Source organism: Euwallacea similis, chromosome 2, assembly GCF_039881205.1.
Source record: "Euwallacea similis isolate ESF13 chromosome 2, ESF131.1, whole genome shotgun sequence".
NCBI lineage: Eukaryota > Metazoa > Arthropoda > Insecta > Coleoptera > Curculionidae > Euwallacea > Euwallacea similis.
Genome location: NC_089610.1, coordinates 2,809,265 through 2,825,534, shown reverse-complemented (window position 1 = coordinate 2,825,534; position 16,270 = coordinate 2,809,265). Strand labels below are relative to the sequence as shown.

Here is a 16,270-nt window from a genome sequence, read left to right as displayed (position 1 = left end):
GAAAATCGAAAAAAGCCTTTAGCAACTATTTAGAAAAAACGATATTCATTTGGCAACTTTGGGGGCGGGTAACAGTAAAACGAAGCAATATTGAGTACAGGTACATAAGTATTTCTACAACGCCTTATTTTTGGTTAAGAAATTTTGGGTCAAGTGTTGTACAGCCATTTCAGGGGCGTCCCTGTATACTGTTCAAGTAAATCTGTTTAGTCAAAGATGAAATCTGTTAGCCAAAGATTAAAAACCGTCCCCGAAGCATCAGTAATCAACCAAATATTTTTTAACAAATACTCCTATAGATACTCCATTCGTAACATGAACTTGATTGGCGTAGATGGATCCGGAATTGCCCAGAAACTCTACTTGGGAAAACCAAGAACGAAAAATTCAGTAACTGGACCATCACTAAACATCTAATTTTTTATACTAAACCATGATTCCGCTTATATAATTTTAGCTTATAATGAGTTAATTTTCTGATTGAAGAATCCTCGAACTTTTAACCATAACTTGTATGATCTCAATGAAGGGATCATTATGCTTCATTAATGTCTTATTATCTGCATCTTGGCAGAAGGGTACTAAATCAGGTTGAATTATTACTTCTTTATTTTCACAAGTGTTGATTTGTTAGGCGACGCCGAAGAAGATTTTTTATGGTAATATTGCGTGCTTGCACGAATTGCCTGTGTAAATGGGGAGTGAAATAAATTAGTCTTTACTTTTTAGTACCTTAGTAATTTGATTTATCAAGAATTGTTTAAGTTTGCCATCTAAAAATCTTGAATTCTAATGCCTTTGCCAAAATGTTGCCAATCTCCCATTGCAGTTTGAATGCATCTTTTACGTTTATTTTCGGCTTTTTATTCCTCAATTTAACGTTGATTAGATATCTCAAAGCATTCCTTTCCCACTGGTGTATTCTTCATAATAAAATTCCATCTGAAATTCCGCATTTTGGTTCGAACGACTCTAGAACAAAACTTATTTCGTGGAACACAATATGCAGAACAATATTACCATATTGGTGCCATAGCATGGAAAAAAGTTCGTCTTGCTCTTTTTGTTTTTGTCATGATGATGTTTGTTTCATGCCCCAAAAGTCGTAATACTCAGTAATGGCAAATGGAAACCACGAGGCGGAATGTACAATTTATCAGGGTTTCGCTTTCCGCCGCTTTTAAACAATAAGCCCGATTATTAGATTCGGTCAGGAAGTTTTTTAGCCGGTGAAAAAACTATTTCGCTTTTGATATTCCGTCAGTTATTCAAAGTTCTAAAATTAACCGTTGATAATTCAAAGTCAAAGGTGACGAGCTTAATTAACATCAGTGGACACAGGTAGTTTAATTAGGAAAACTGTAATAAAATCTAATTGATACTTTGAACACAACGAATGCGTTTATATCGCACATATTATCTGTTATCGATGTCATGCAGTGTGATTTATGTAATGGGTTATTCGGAAAGTAGCCGCCGATTTCCGAGACATGTCAATGATTAGCACTTTGAGCTAATTAACCTAATAATTCATAATTATCATTATTTGAAATTACACAGGGTGTTTTTAAACAGATGGTAAAAAATGAAATGGGTGAGTCATGACTTTATTTTAAGATGAAAACTTCATATAAAAGCATGTCCTAAATTGCTTTAATTTTGATTTACAAGGTGTTGAAGTTTCTTTTTTTGTCGATTTTCATTTATTTTTCTCTTATTTGTAAAGGTAATTGCCATAAATTTGGCAGTAACAATAATTTTAGCATTACGAACAAACTGAAAAAAAACAATAAAACATTTTTTGTACAATAAAACAAGTGCAAATTCCACAGCTTTGCTGCATTCACTACCTTGCCATTTCATCATGTCCTTAGGTCAATCAGGGCGAACATGGTTAGATATCTTTGCAAATATGTCTTAAATTGTTGTCCCTAGTAAAAAAAAATGAAGAGACAAAAAAGTTAATAAAAGACACAAAGGATTAAAAATTAATGAATAAAATCTAAAAACGTCATAAAAAAGTTCTGATGTAAAATATTGAGAGCGACCACGAAAAAAGTAATGCTCTATAGAGTATTTTAAATAATTGCTATTTCACTTTGTTCGTAATGCTAAAATTATTATCTTTACAAATAACAGAAAAATTAATGAAAATTTTTAAAAAAGTGAAACTTCAACCCGTTGTAAACCAAAATAGAAGCAATTTACGACATGTCTTTATACAAAGCTTTTATTTTAAAATAAACTCATCATTCACCCATTTCATGTTTTATTATCTATTAAGAAACACCCTGTATATTTTTTGAAAGTAGACTTTATTCGCTAAGTATAAGTATATTTTGCATAAACTTTAGTTTATTTGCATTTAATGGAGATTGGTGAGAAAATGGAGAACCAAAAAGTACATTTTCGACATTTAATACTTTACTATTACCTCAAAAGCAAGAATGCTGTTCAAGCCACACAGTTATATGCAGTTTATTGCCACAATGGTGTAAGTGAACGAACGGTTCGTGAATGATTTGTGAAATTTAGAGGGGTAAACTTAACTTTGAAGACCGACAGCGCTCCGATGGATCATCCTCGGTTGACGACGACCAAATCAAAATACTAATCACAGAGGACCCGTGTGGTACCACTCGTGACATAGCACAGAGACTCAAAATATCGAATTTCCACTGTTCACGATGATTTGATGCAGTTTAATTTCGTTAGTCGCCTAGATGTTTAGGTACCTCACGAATCAAGCGAACGCAATTTGATAGACCGTCTTCGATGTGCGATTTGTTGCTGAAATGCAATGAAAACGACCCCTTTTTAAAAAGTATCATAACGGAGGATGAAAAATGGATTATGTATAATAATGTAAAGCGAAAATGCTAGTGGGGTCATTCCTCTGCACCGTCCTCAACCACCCCAAAGACCAATTCACAAATTCTCAAATTCATTGGAAGAAAGTTATGCTTTGTTGCTAGTGGAAATGGAAAGATAATTTATTATGCACTGTTGCCGAATAATCAAACAATCATTCTGACAGATATTGTACTCAGCTGGACAACTTAAAGCATGCCATTGAACAGCTACGCTCCCGTTAATCTTAAAGGAGTGGTTTTTCGCCAGGATAAAGCTAAACCACATGTGCTTTTAGTAACCCGTCAAAAGTTATTGGAGTTTGGTTGGAATGTGTTATTGAACCCACCATACAGTCCTGATTTGGCACCTTCTAACTACCATCTATTCCACTCTTTACAAAATTCGTCGAATGAAAAAACATTCAATTCTTTTGAAGACTGCAAACAGCACCTGGAATAGTTTTTTAATGGTAAGACAGGGGCCTTCTATGAAAATAGAATAATGAAACTACCCAAAAATGACAGACTGTTATTCAACATAATTATTCATATATTACCAAGTAAACCAGATTATTATTATACCACTTTTAATTTTCAAAATTCGCTAAAAATCGGCGGTGACTTTCCGAATAATCCAATATTAAACGGGACGTTTCGTCAATCTTAAAAACTTAAAAATCCTCTAAGGATCTCCCAGATATCTGAAATTTTTCATTCAAGTTACTCGCACGCATAAATAAATCATAGCTTAACTTTAAATTAGGGAGCTACTCCTAATTACTTCGAAATTTCACAATTTATTCATGGGCTTTAAGGCTTGTTCATGTAATGTGGGTAACTCACGAAACTCAAAAATGCATCGGTAGATCCCGTTAATTCAATTCAGAACGAGTAACTTTCGGTCGAGTTTGGACTGACTTCACTATTAATTTTACTGGGACTGAAAACCAGCTTTTTGTCTGCATAGTCGCTAATAACTTCAATTTTAAAGAACGCACATTTATCGTCGTTAAAGGTAAAAAGGAACGGTTATTAATTATTGGAACCTTTCATTGTGATAATTATTTCCATTAATTAATGTCTGCAAGTATAAAACTCCGTGAAATTTATGAGACTTTCAATTAAAAGAACTACAAAATTAGTTCTTTTGAATGTACGAAGGGGATAGTTCAAATACGTTTAAGCTGTTTTCTTTGTTGAGAAAGTGCCAAATCTTTGTGCCTGTTCATACTGAGCTCGCAGCTCCATCGATTCAATTTTCAAGCCATCTGGAAACTCTCAGATATCTAATTTTGACCCTTCCCTGATTGTGCTTCAATGTATTGCCCACATAGATACTCACAGATGATATTCGTCCTAACTCTGTGGATAACAGGAAATTAAAAATGCAACTCTTTTAAGGTAAAAAAAAAAATATCTCTTTGTTTCTATCTTGAACTAACTCTTTGCCCCTTGGTTCATATCCAGTTAGACTAACTATGTTATTGACACATCTCTTTTAATGATCTTTCCCCGTTGAAAATTATTCCAAAAATATATTTAAAAAATGATTTTCAACGTCTTCTGATTATGTTGAGTAATATAGCTTGAATATTTGCTCCTCGGGACGCCTCCAAGGCACAATTCCAAATTATAGCAATTAAATTTGCTTTCCGAAATGTGAATTACTGCTGATACATGGTATTAGGTCGTGTAGTATGAAATGACTAGATTCTCGAAATGCCACATTCAACTGCGAATAACTTCACTCTAAATCTATATTTGAACTTGACTTTTTTATGCGGAAAAGGCACATTCTTCCTCTTTCGATCAGAGTTTAAAGTGTTAAGAATTATTGAAAACTTTTATTTTTATAAACATTTTTGTGCAGCCATGCAAAATAGTGAAATTCGTGTGTTAATGAAATATGAGTTCCACCGTGGAACCACAACAGCTCAGACGGCTCGCAATATTAATGATGTGTTTGGTACTGAAGTCACTTCACAGCAAACAGTATCTCGTTGGTTCATGAAATTTCGTTCTGGCAATTTTGACCTAACAAATGAACCACGTGGACGACCTGAAACTCAAGTGGATAACGATTATCTGAAAGCCGTGGTGGAAGCGAATCCACGTCAAAGTGCAAGCGAATTATCGTTAATATTCAGTGTAACCAAAAAACCAATATTGACTCATTTGGCTGAAATTGGTAAGGTGAAAAAGCTGGACAAGTGGGTACCGCATGAGTTGAGCGACATACAGAAAGAACGACGTCTCGAAGCTTGTTCTTTGTTGTTCTTTGTTGTGCCGGTATAATAACGATCCATTTTTGAATCGGATTGTTACTTGTGATGAGAAATGGATCCTATATGACAATACCAGACGTTCATCGCAGTGGTTGGATCAAGATGAACCACCAAAACATTGTGCGAAAAAAAATCTTCATCAAAAGAAGCTTATGGTGTCCGTTTGGTGATCCAACGCAGGTGTCATCCATCACAGCTTCATGAAACCTGGTGAATCGATTACGGCTGATGTCTACTGCCAACAACTGACCGAAATGATGAGGCAACTGACGGTTAAGCAGCCAAGATTAGTCAATCGAAACGCACCGCTATTGTTGCACGACAACGCTCGGCCACACACCGCACAAGTCACCTTGGCCAAGCTACAGGAGTTGGAATTGGAAACTCTTCGTCATCCACCGTATTCACCCGACTTAGCACCCACTGATTACCACTTCTTTCAAAATTTGGATAACTTCTTGGTAGGGAAAACATTCAACTCCGACGAGGCTGTCAAAGCTGCCTTCCAAGAGTTTATCGACTCCCGGCCTGCAGGCTTTTACAGCAGGGGAATCAATGAACTTCCCGTTAAATGGCAGAAGTGTATTGATAATGGTGGTGCATATTTCGATTGACAATAAAAACATTTCATATGAAAAAAAAAATGACCAAAGTTTCAATTCAATTCTACTCATTTCATACTACACGACCTAATACATAGATTATCGTATATCGAAATACTAATGTTTCAAGATAATCCATAAATCCAAGGAATGTTATAGGTTTTGGATGCCAAAACATTCTATACAAAATTGTAGGATATTAAAGTATTTCAGGTCGATTAAAATGTTTCAAAAGCCCGCTATCTAGGCCATTAAAAGTGTAATTATAAAAATCGTTTTAAATCTCTTTAATCGCTCTATGCAGTTTTGGCTAAGGCCAAATTGTTGAATTATGGCTCAAGCTTGGCTCACCAACCCTCGTAAAACCGTCGTAAATTTTTACAGCGTGAAGAACTGAATTGTTGTCTCCATAACAGCAATGTGACCTTAATAAATTTCTTATGTGTATTCGTATACACGACGGTTAGGTTCTAATTGAATCTTGACTCTAAATCAGCACCGTTATGGTTCCGGTCATCCTTTAGCTTAAAGTTTGCTGTTTAAAACCTAGAATACTCTCCTCGAGGTATACACAGGATGTTTCAGGAAGAAAGGGCCATAGGTTAAGCATGGATAGACCATCTAAAATGTAGTTAAATGTAGTCAGAATAAGGACTTTAGCCTCTCTTCGAGATCTAAACATTTTAGTAAATTTCGTTGAAAAATCGACGTTCTTATTTAAAACCGCTATTTCTCCACTTCGTACTATTCAAAACACAAATATAACTACATTTTTAAAATCCGCATTAAATTTCCTATAAGATAGCATAGTTCCTGTTGGTAAATGTGCTAATTCGAACCGAACGTAGCCGCCTAAAGAATAGGAAAATCTGAAACTCCATATTTCTTGGTATTACTCAATGGTAGCTCACGTAATGAATTTTCCAGCTACCTTTTTGAGGATTTCATCAAAGTTGCCCTATTTAATATACAATTAGATGGTGTCTCTATATCTCGAAGAAGAGTCAGGCCAGAACCCTCATTCTGGCTGCATTTAACTATATTTTAGATGGTCTAACCACCCTCAACTTATAGCTCTTTCTTCCTGAAGCACGCTGTAGAAAACTTTTCCATTTGAACAGTTGAACAGTCAAGTTGGAATCAATCTCCAGGCTTGTTATTTCTGAACGCTCTCACTACCAGTAGTTAGTTGCTTTTAAAATCAACTTTCGCCGACTTTATCACATTTCAAAGCATTATTTCTCAATTCTTTGTTTCAGCCACCGCTCCAACTTCTTTCTTTAATTGAGTTCTCCCGGAATCAAAGCACACTTTTACCCCAGTTCAAAAACTTTGCGTATATGCATTGAATTATTAAACCCGGGCGTTCCTCAGAGAATGTATGTTGCTTAAACTCGGTCAGATGTTTCTTGTAACGCCATTTGTTGGAAAAGTCGACTCTAAGATATTTAACCATGATTAATTTATACCATTCCTATATCGACTTCATCACATTCCAATTACTTGAGTTTCTTCCAGTTATGTTGTATTCTTGTATTTTACTTGAGCTACTTGAGGATTTGAACAATTTATGTCTACAGTCGCGTTTACACGGGTAGAAAACCGCGATCGAGAACCACACTTTCGTGGGGCACGAAAGTATCAAATTACCATTCGTGAAATAAGAAAATAATCAACAAATTGTAAACCGTTTATACGGGTCATGAATTTAGCCAGTCATGAACATAAGTTACATATGTGACCATGTATTTCATCTTGGGAGCATCTGTGTTACCTTATGGTCATCTAGTTTTCATCTCGTTTTTTGTCTCATTATATATATTATACAGGCACATATATATCTTCAGTAGAAACACCACTTTTTGCGCTTCCACTTATATATTTATATATTTCTTTTAGCTGTTGGGCGTACGAGCTCCGTAAATTATTAAATTTATATTTGCATGAACAGATGTGAAATTTGGCAAATTTAATACTTTTGCGATTCCATTGACTGCTGCAATATGAGCTTCCCTTTTTTATGTCCTTGATTTGTAGGGGTCTCACAACGAAGGTTCATTTCTATAATACTCCGAAAATTTTAAAGTTTCGGAATTACTCATTCGTGACCCACTCAGGTTGATTATTGCTCCATGACTGAGTCAGGCAAAACATATTTAACACATTTGATACTCGAATTCACGATCATGGCATCTTTCGTATCAATTCGTTCTGATTCTTTTTTCACGAATGTACTATTCACACTAGACGTACCCCACGAAAGCATAGTTCACGATCGTAGTTCACTACCCGTGTCAAGGCGGCTTTAGGGTAAACACATTGTGAAGCATCGCACCTTCCCGCGCATCTCGACATCCACCTCGCCAGGAATTGAACATTGCCGCTGATTAACAGTGAAGAAGTTCGCATCGCTGATTATCATAGTTCATTGGCGTAACTTTTTACAAACAAAGAGATAGTAAAAATGTTATTTGATTCAAATTGTGATAGTGACTTGCCAAATAGCTTGATATAGTGGCGCCTGACCGCAATAGGAGATCGAAGGGAGAATGCATGTCCACTAAATCAACAGCGTACTAGACTTGATGAATTCTTTCATTTATATCAACAACTTAAAGGATATATTGATTGATATTATAAATACTTAAGAATTACCCAGTCTATGTTTAATCACACTGTGCAGCTTATTGAACCAAGATTCAAAAGATGACAATATTATATAAGCAAGCCATTAACGCAGAAAAAAATTAGTAGTAATACTCAGATAACAAGAAATATACTCTAGTTTAAAAAAATCCCCTCACTTTAAAAAAAACTCATTGCAACATTTCAATGCAAAATGCATTGCTTATACATAGGTACAGTAGTGTCACAATAATAATATTATTAAACTAGAAGATACTAGAATTAAAATAGGTATAAAATAAAACTTCTACGGTGCTAAATATTTATTAATCAAATTTAGTTTTCTTTGAAATGAAAATATAATAATTACTTGCGGAATATAAGGTACCGCTAATTAAACGCAATCTTCACTATTGCTGTATCAAGGAAGCGGGGGGTTGCGAAAATCAATCACGGAATAAGTTTCAAGCACCTCACCGGTCACTGCGCACCATTAAGATAAAAATATCGTAAAGCATCGCACCTCGCCCTCACATTTTCATAATTTGAGGAATAAAATATTTTGTTTTCCTTTGGCTAGATGCTTGAGCCTTGCTCCGTAATTGGTTCTCTCAATCCCCCCCTCCCCCTCCCCCTCCCCCTCCCCCCTCCCCCCCTCCCCCTCTCCATATGGCAAGAGTACAGTGCACATTGCGTTCAATCAACAGCCCATATTCCTCAAGTAATAGAACTCCTTGCTGCAACAAAGAGATATCTGCATTATTCTCTGATATTTGTTGATATTTTAGGACTAAATGTGATAGGTGTGGCATATTGACTAAACAACTGTTTTGTATCGTTTATGTAACAAAGAGATGCCTACCTCAACACAGTTGACGTCAGTGCGACGCTTAAACACATATGCCTAGTTTCTATTTGGTGCAGCAGAAATATATTTACAACAAATACATCTGTGGCGCCCTACGCGACAATATTTTTTTACTTCGTTTGAATTCTTATCAAATATGTGATCGAATAAATACCCAATTAAAAGAGGGAAATAATCTTTTGGAAGATGAAATTCGACGACACACAGGGGAATAAACACTTCATAAAAGAAAAGTTGACACATTTTTTTAAAGATCTTGCAGAAAAAACAGAATTAGCTAAAATTGATACTATGATTGAGACGTTATGCTTTGATCGTCTACAAAATGTCTCCTTACCAAAAGTCCATGTAGGCGACAGGTTTTACTTCCGCCAAGCATAAACGTAGAATTTTTGTAGTCATTCATCAAAGCACAATAGAGCACATTTTTATATGTATGATGAAGTAACTGGTAAAAAAACTCCAGATGAGAATGTGTGAGTGAGTTTCTTATATCATTATTTCAATAATATCTTATCTAGAAATACTAAAATGTTGTACCTGTTTTCAGATAATTGCGGCGATCAAAATAAAAATGATTCTGTAATCCAATATTTGTATACATTGGTCAGAAGTTGGCAGTTTGAGAAAATTGTGCATAGGTTCCCAGAACCCAATCACAGTTTTCTATCGTGCGGTAGGTGTTTTGGAGTTGTCCAGAAAAATAGGCGGAAAATAGAAAGATTTTTTCACCATCCGAATATATTAAGCATTACGAAAATAGTAGTAGAAAAAACTTCTTTGTGATCCATGTTACCCGTGATGTGATATTTAATTTTGTTAAAGCATTAAATCCATTTTTCAAGAAAAATGTTTTCTCTAAAGAAAAAGAAAAAATTAAAATTTCCCAGTACAAAATTTTTGAATATTCTCACCACAAAACAATCATAAGGTGTAGTTCATCATGCAATTTCATTGTTTTCAACGATTTTGATGTATAACAAAAACTTACAAAATGTTCAGTATTCCAAAAAAATATTTTGTATCCTGGTCCTCTTTCACTCAAAAAGGCAAATTATGCAAATGTAATATAATTAGCTAAGAAATATATTCCCAAGGCAGATATTGCCCACTACACATTTCTAGTGCCAGATAAAATGAACAGAGAAAGAAACAATGTTACAGATAATTCCGAATGATATTCTTTTTTAATCCGTTTTCGATGTTTTTTGTGCTTTTTCCAATTTACATTAAATACATTTCGAAAATATACTTTGGTTATGAAAAACAATAAATTTTAAACAAGCATACCGAGTGTTTTTTCCCTGTTGATGACAAAAAAGAGGTATCTGGATTTAAAAAAATCATATTTGTTAAAATTGACAAAAAAAATTGTGATCTTTTTTTATAGAATTAGATACCCCCTTGCTGGAGCAAAATCTTCAATTATGATATTCTCACTTAAAAGAAAACTAAACTTTGACTAATAAATATTTAGCACCGTAGAAGTTTTATTTTGTATCTATTTTAGTTTTACAATCTAGTTTATTAATGTTATTATTGTGACACAAATATACCTATATAGGAAAAAATCATTATTCCTTGAAATCTCACAATAAGTTTTTTAAAGGTATTCTTAAAGTTTCGTAGAGGTATTCTTTTTAATTAGAGATTTTTTCTTGCTACCTGAATGTTACTACTAATTTTTCTTCCGTGCTAATAGGCTGCTTGTACATATAAGTTGGCATATTGTCGTCCTTCGAATCTTGGTTCAGTAAGCTGCAAGATGTAATTCAACATAAACTGTGTAATTCTTAACTACTTATAATATCAATTAGGATATCTTTTAAGTTGCTGATATAAATGAAAGAATTCGCTAAGTTTAGTACACTGTTGATTTACTGAATGCACATTCCACCTTTGACTTCACTTTGTCGCCCATAACCACCATATCAAGCTATTTGGCGAGTCACTATCACTATCCAAATCAAACAACATTTTTACTACCTTTCTGTTCGTAAGAAGCTAGACAATGGAACTATGTTAAACGACGATGCGAACTTCTTCACCATGTTAATCAACGACAATGTTCAATTCCTGGCGAGGTGAACGTCGAGAGGCGCGGGGAGGTGCGTTGCTTTACAATGCGTTTATCCTGTTATCAGCAGGTTGTTAAATTTTCCAGAAACATAACTGCATTGTAAACCTCTTTTTACCGTCATGCAAATATTTTACCTTGCGGCAAATAATTGATTGATTCTCTGCGAGTTTTCCAAATCAATGAATTGCCAAGATGTTGAAAGAAATATCGGTTTCTCCGATATGTTTCTCTGCCTATCCTAATGTCACTCGCTATGCAGAGAAATAAAGTATTAAAAACAACGCTATTAATTTAATATTACTTCATTTGTGTGAATCCAGTGAGCGAACCGCTAAGCAAATTCGCTTAACCGCACAGCCTTAGTTTTTCCTTTATAGAAAGATATTATAAGCGAACAAATAGATTGTCAAAATTTGATCATCCATTATGTTTTATTTTAGGTTGGCAGCATAACAAGATCACCACCGAATAGGGAGAATGGCTCCGGGCCAAATTCTCCCGATCCAGAGAATAGGGAGGTCGAGGCCGAGCTTCTGGTCTCGTCGGCATCCAAGAAAGAGATGCCCGGCTTCTTTCGGAAACTCCTCCGGCTATTAAGGAAGCTTTGTAGTACTCATCAGTTTAAAAATGAACAAGTAAGTGATAAAAGTTTGCATGAGAATCGTATGACATACCTCTGTTATCAGTTCTCAGCAGATACTGTCGATCCCTCGAGAATTAGCTGAATTAATCCCACAGAGACCGTTGATTGTGTAATATTTATAAAATTAGAGAAAATATATCAACACTCATCAGTGTCTGGGAATATTCTACTTCCGCGATTATCCAGAAAACTGCAACGCAGCACAAATCTATTATTTTCATGGAAATGAGCACCTGTTTGAGTAAACAACGTTGCCACATGGAGCAGAAAATCTGTGGGCCTTTAATATTAAGTTTAATACTAAGGTAGTTTAAAAGAGCGATTGAGCTTTCGGTGGTGATATATTTCAGGGTTCAACATTTTAGACTAGAAGCTGAATCTTTGAAATTCCGACTTCTGTAGGAATTTACAGCTCTCGACTGACGTCAAAGTTGCACAAACTTTGTTCTATTATCCACACGAAGCTGCCCATGTGCGTAATATTGACGTCATTCGAAATCGAAATGCCGCTATTAGGAACTGAGAAATTGCGCTTCCCATTTTAGGAAGGCTGAGGCATTGCACGATAATGTAAAAAGTATGAAATTGAGGAGTTTTCAGCTTAAATATTTGATTGTGTTATTTAACCATCCCTCGAAATTTATAAGCCTTGGTTCGGTATAATCCGATAATTGGATCAACAAAACAACGAAGTGAATTGTGTGAAATTGCCAACGTTTTGTAGCCTTATTACCTCCTCAAGACAAATGTATTTTTGTCGTTTCAAGTCCAATAACACGCACACCTCTAAGTACGCTTGCATGGACGTATACAGTGTTATTCACTCAACTCGTTTATTAAAAGTTTACTCGGATTTAAAAGTGATACAAATTTGAAAATTTGGAGTTAAGTTAACTTTAACGTGTACTGTTTTTAAAAAATATTTTCAACTTCCTGTCACTTCCGTTTTAACCGAAAATAGCTGTCAACTTGCTTATTGCAAATGGGACTTCCAGTATATTATTTTATTTTTAGATTCAATGCAATATTTGAGACACATTTTCTGTATAATATCCTATACTTAGGTCTTATCGTTTTCGAGATATTTGACCTTGAATTAAAAACGCGCCTCCGTAATGACCAATTTTAAAATTGCATATCTTCGTAGTTATTAAAAGCATTATTTTCATATTTTACAGAATATTAATATACAGTCTTAAGTTTATATTTTTGCTATTTATATGGCTAAGTATTAAATAGAATGTTCAAAATTTAGCTCCTAATATTTGTATTTTTGAAGTTGCAGAAGTCTGTTTTTTTTTAAAGGGACCCCGTGTAACTTTAAGCAGTATCAAGTAGAAAATGTAATTCTCTATCGAACTGTATTAGAATTACATATACCCATTCCAAACCATTTTTGACATAATTAAGTTTTACGTGAAACTAGTATTACATATTCATTTTGGTAAATTTTTATTCTTCACGTAGTTGGCCATGGAAAAGAAATGACAGTTATTATTTGCATTGTACGTTTTTACATTTAATTTTTTTTAATTTAGCTAAATGAATTTATACTACTAGTTTCACGTAAAACTTAATTATCTCGAAAATGGTTTGGAATAGGTATAGGTAAACTTAATATAGTTCAACAGAGAATTACATTCTCTGCTGCTTAAAGTTATATGGTGTCCCATTTAAAACAAAATACAGACTTCTGCAACTTCAAAAATACAAATATTAGGAGCTAAATTTTTAACATCCTATTTAATACTAAGCCATATAAATAGCAAAAGTGTAAACTTAAGACTATATATTGATATTCTGTAAAATATGAAAATAATGCTTTTAATAACTACGAAGATATGCAATTTTAAAATTGGTCATTACGGAGGCGCGTTTTTAGTTCAAGGTCAAATATCTCGAAAACGATAAGACCTAAGTATGGGATATTATACAGAAAATGTATCTCAAATATTACATAGAATCTAAAAATAAAATAATATCCTCGGGGTTCCATTTGAAATAAGCAATTTGACAGCTATTTCGGGTTAAACCGGAAGTGACAGGAACTTGAAAATACTTTTAAAAAACATTACACATTGAAATTAACTTAATTCCTAATTTTCAAATTTGTATCACTTTTAGATTCTAGTAAACTTTTATGAACGGGTTGAGTAAATAACCCTGTATAGCGTCATGTACGAACAGTTAACAATTGGAATTAGGATCACAACGGGTTAAAATTTCTTAAAATAAACATCCACATTAGTAGCACGGAATGCAATGGCAAATATTGCATTTGTGGCATTGTATTCGATGCCGTCGTGTGGGGATGTTTGTTTCAACAAATTTTAATTTGCTGTTGTGTTCCTAATTGTGGTGGTTAATTATTCCTACATCAAGGTATATTGTGCGGCTCTAAATTGCCCCCCCTCTTTAACTTTTTAACAAATTTTTATTTCTTTTAAATTCAAAAGCAGAATTCAATACAGCACAAAATACTATCTTTTGACGTTTGGCTATTTTTTTAAATGTTGGTTACGTCACATGTAGCACAAAATAACTGACTTTTTTTAAACTGAAACATAGGTCTAGTAACACTTCAAATTAAAAGTATTTTAAAACTACACTCAATGGTGTATTGTGATTCAAAATGTATCTATTAGTTTTTCAAAAAAACAGTTATAAATTTGGTAAAAAATGCTATTCAAATTTAATTAAATAGTACGTAAACAATGAAAAAACATGTTTGTTGATAGGAAATTAGTGTGTTTTTCATTTTGTGCTCACAAACAAGTCTTTGTTAAAAAAAAAATGAATTCATAAATAAAAATAATCAAAGACTTGTTGTGAAAAACAAACCAATTTCCTATCAACAAACATGTTTTTCATTGTTTACGTACTATTTAACTGAGTTTGTATTGCATTTTTATCAAATTTATACCTGTTTTTTCAAACACTAATCGATAGATTTTGTATTGCAATGCACAATTAAGTTTAGTTATGAAAGAACTTTCATTTGAGGTGTCACTTGATTCAAGTTTTAATTTTTTTAAATCTGCCATTTTGCGCTGTTGGTGACATAAGAAACTATAAAAAACATAAACGTTAAAAGATAATACTTTTTGTCTCATTTAATGCTGCTTTCGAATTCGAAAAAGCATTAGAGTCACACGGTATATATCGATGCAACTGTACTTGGTGTAATTTTGTACTAGGGGAGTTGTTATTCTTACAGGTAATCTGTATTAATCGATGTAAGAAAACCTTTGATCAAATTTTCAGAGATATGGTAACAATTTTTTAAAATTACTAAAAGTTAGAGATTAAAAAATAAAAATATTCAAACATTTGACGTGCTCCAGCCTCTTCTAACTCTATAGTGAAGTTGAATTTTGCAGAAATTATAATACCATTTCAGGTGTTCATTATTAGGTGATGTAAAAGAACTTCTGTTCAGATTTGCACAATAATGTTAACAATTTCTGGCCAATTACTTTAACAAGAAGCAAATTCAGGAATAGCAATATGTGAAAATTTTATTTGCCGCAGCTCGCTGCAAAGATACTTTATATTTGGATCAATTTGCACAATTTATACTTTGAGATATTTTTTCCAGGTGATGTAAAAAAAATTTATAATGACGATAACTATTTCCTGAAAATGATTAAAACCTGAAAAAATCGAAAGTGAAGACTACTTAAATAAATATTTAAAGTGAGTTTAGTAAAATTTGAACAAGGTGCTTCATCTCCCGCTGGAGAGCTTTTATTTAAGTCAAATTTTCAGGATTTACATTTCGAGGTATTTCCTATGAAATTATGAAGTAATATATAAGAAAGAACCTTTGGTTAAATAGGAGCAATTACAACATCTTGTAAATTACCTAAAATATAAGAAAGTTGAAAAGTAGAGATATACATATAAAATTTAAGATACTGCACGTCCTTCTAGAGAGTCAATTTAAATAAAATTTATATGATGATCATTTTGAGGTACTTTTCATTAGGCAAAAAAAAATTGTTCTTGAACATTTTTGTTGTGTGAATGTTATGATAATGGTTGAATCATGTAAATTAAATATATGCTAGAAAACTTGAGGTGCTGCAACTCCCTGAAGAAAGTTTCAATTCAAGCCAAACTTGCAAGGTTTTCACCGTGGATGTATGTATTTTCTATTATCTGATTCAAAAGAATTTGTGATCAAATCTGTCACAATCACTAATTTGCGACGGTGTCTTGCGAAAAACTCTAAACAGAATCAGTTAGGAGTAAAAATACTTTAAAAGTACGGATTCTAAAACTTCCTTTAGAAAATCTTTATTCGTTGTGTGTT

General features: G+C 33.6%; 1 protein-coding gene across 2 annotated transcripts in view; it reads left to right on the top strand.

The window, feature by feature from the left end:
- The window catches only part of LOC136417308 (adenylate cyclase type 6), a 168,877-nt gene that overhangs the window by 98,156 nt on the left and 54,451 nt on the right, over nucleotides 1-16,270 (top strand). For both annotated transcript variants that reach the window (XM_066402964.1, XM_066402955.1), the window contains one exon: nucleotides 11,753-11,947. In XM_066402964.1, coding sequence (XP_066259061.1) covers nucleotides 11,753-11,947 — 195 coding nt within the window. The remainder of the gene's footprint in view (nucleotides 1-11,752; nucleotides 11,948-16,270) is intronic.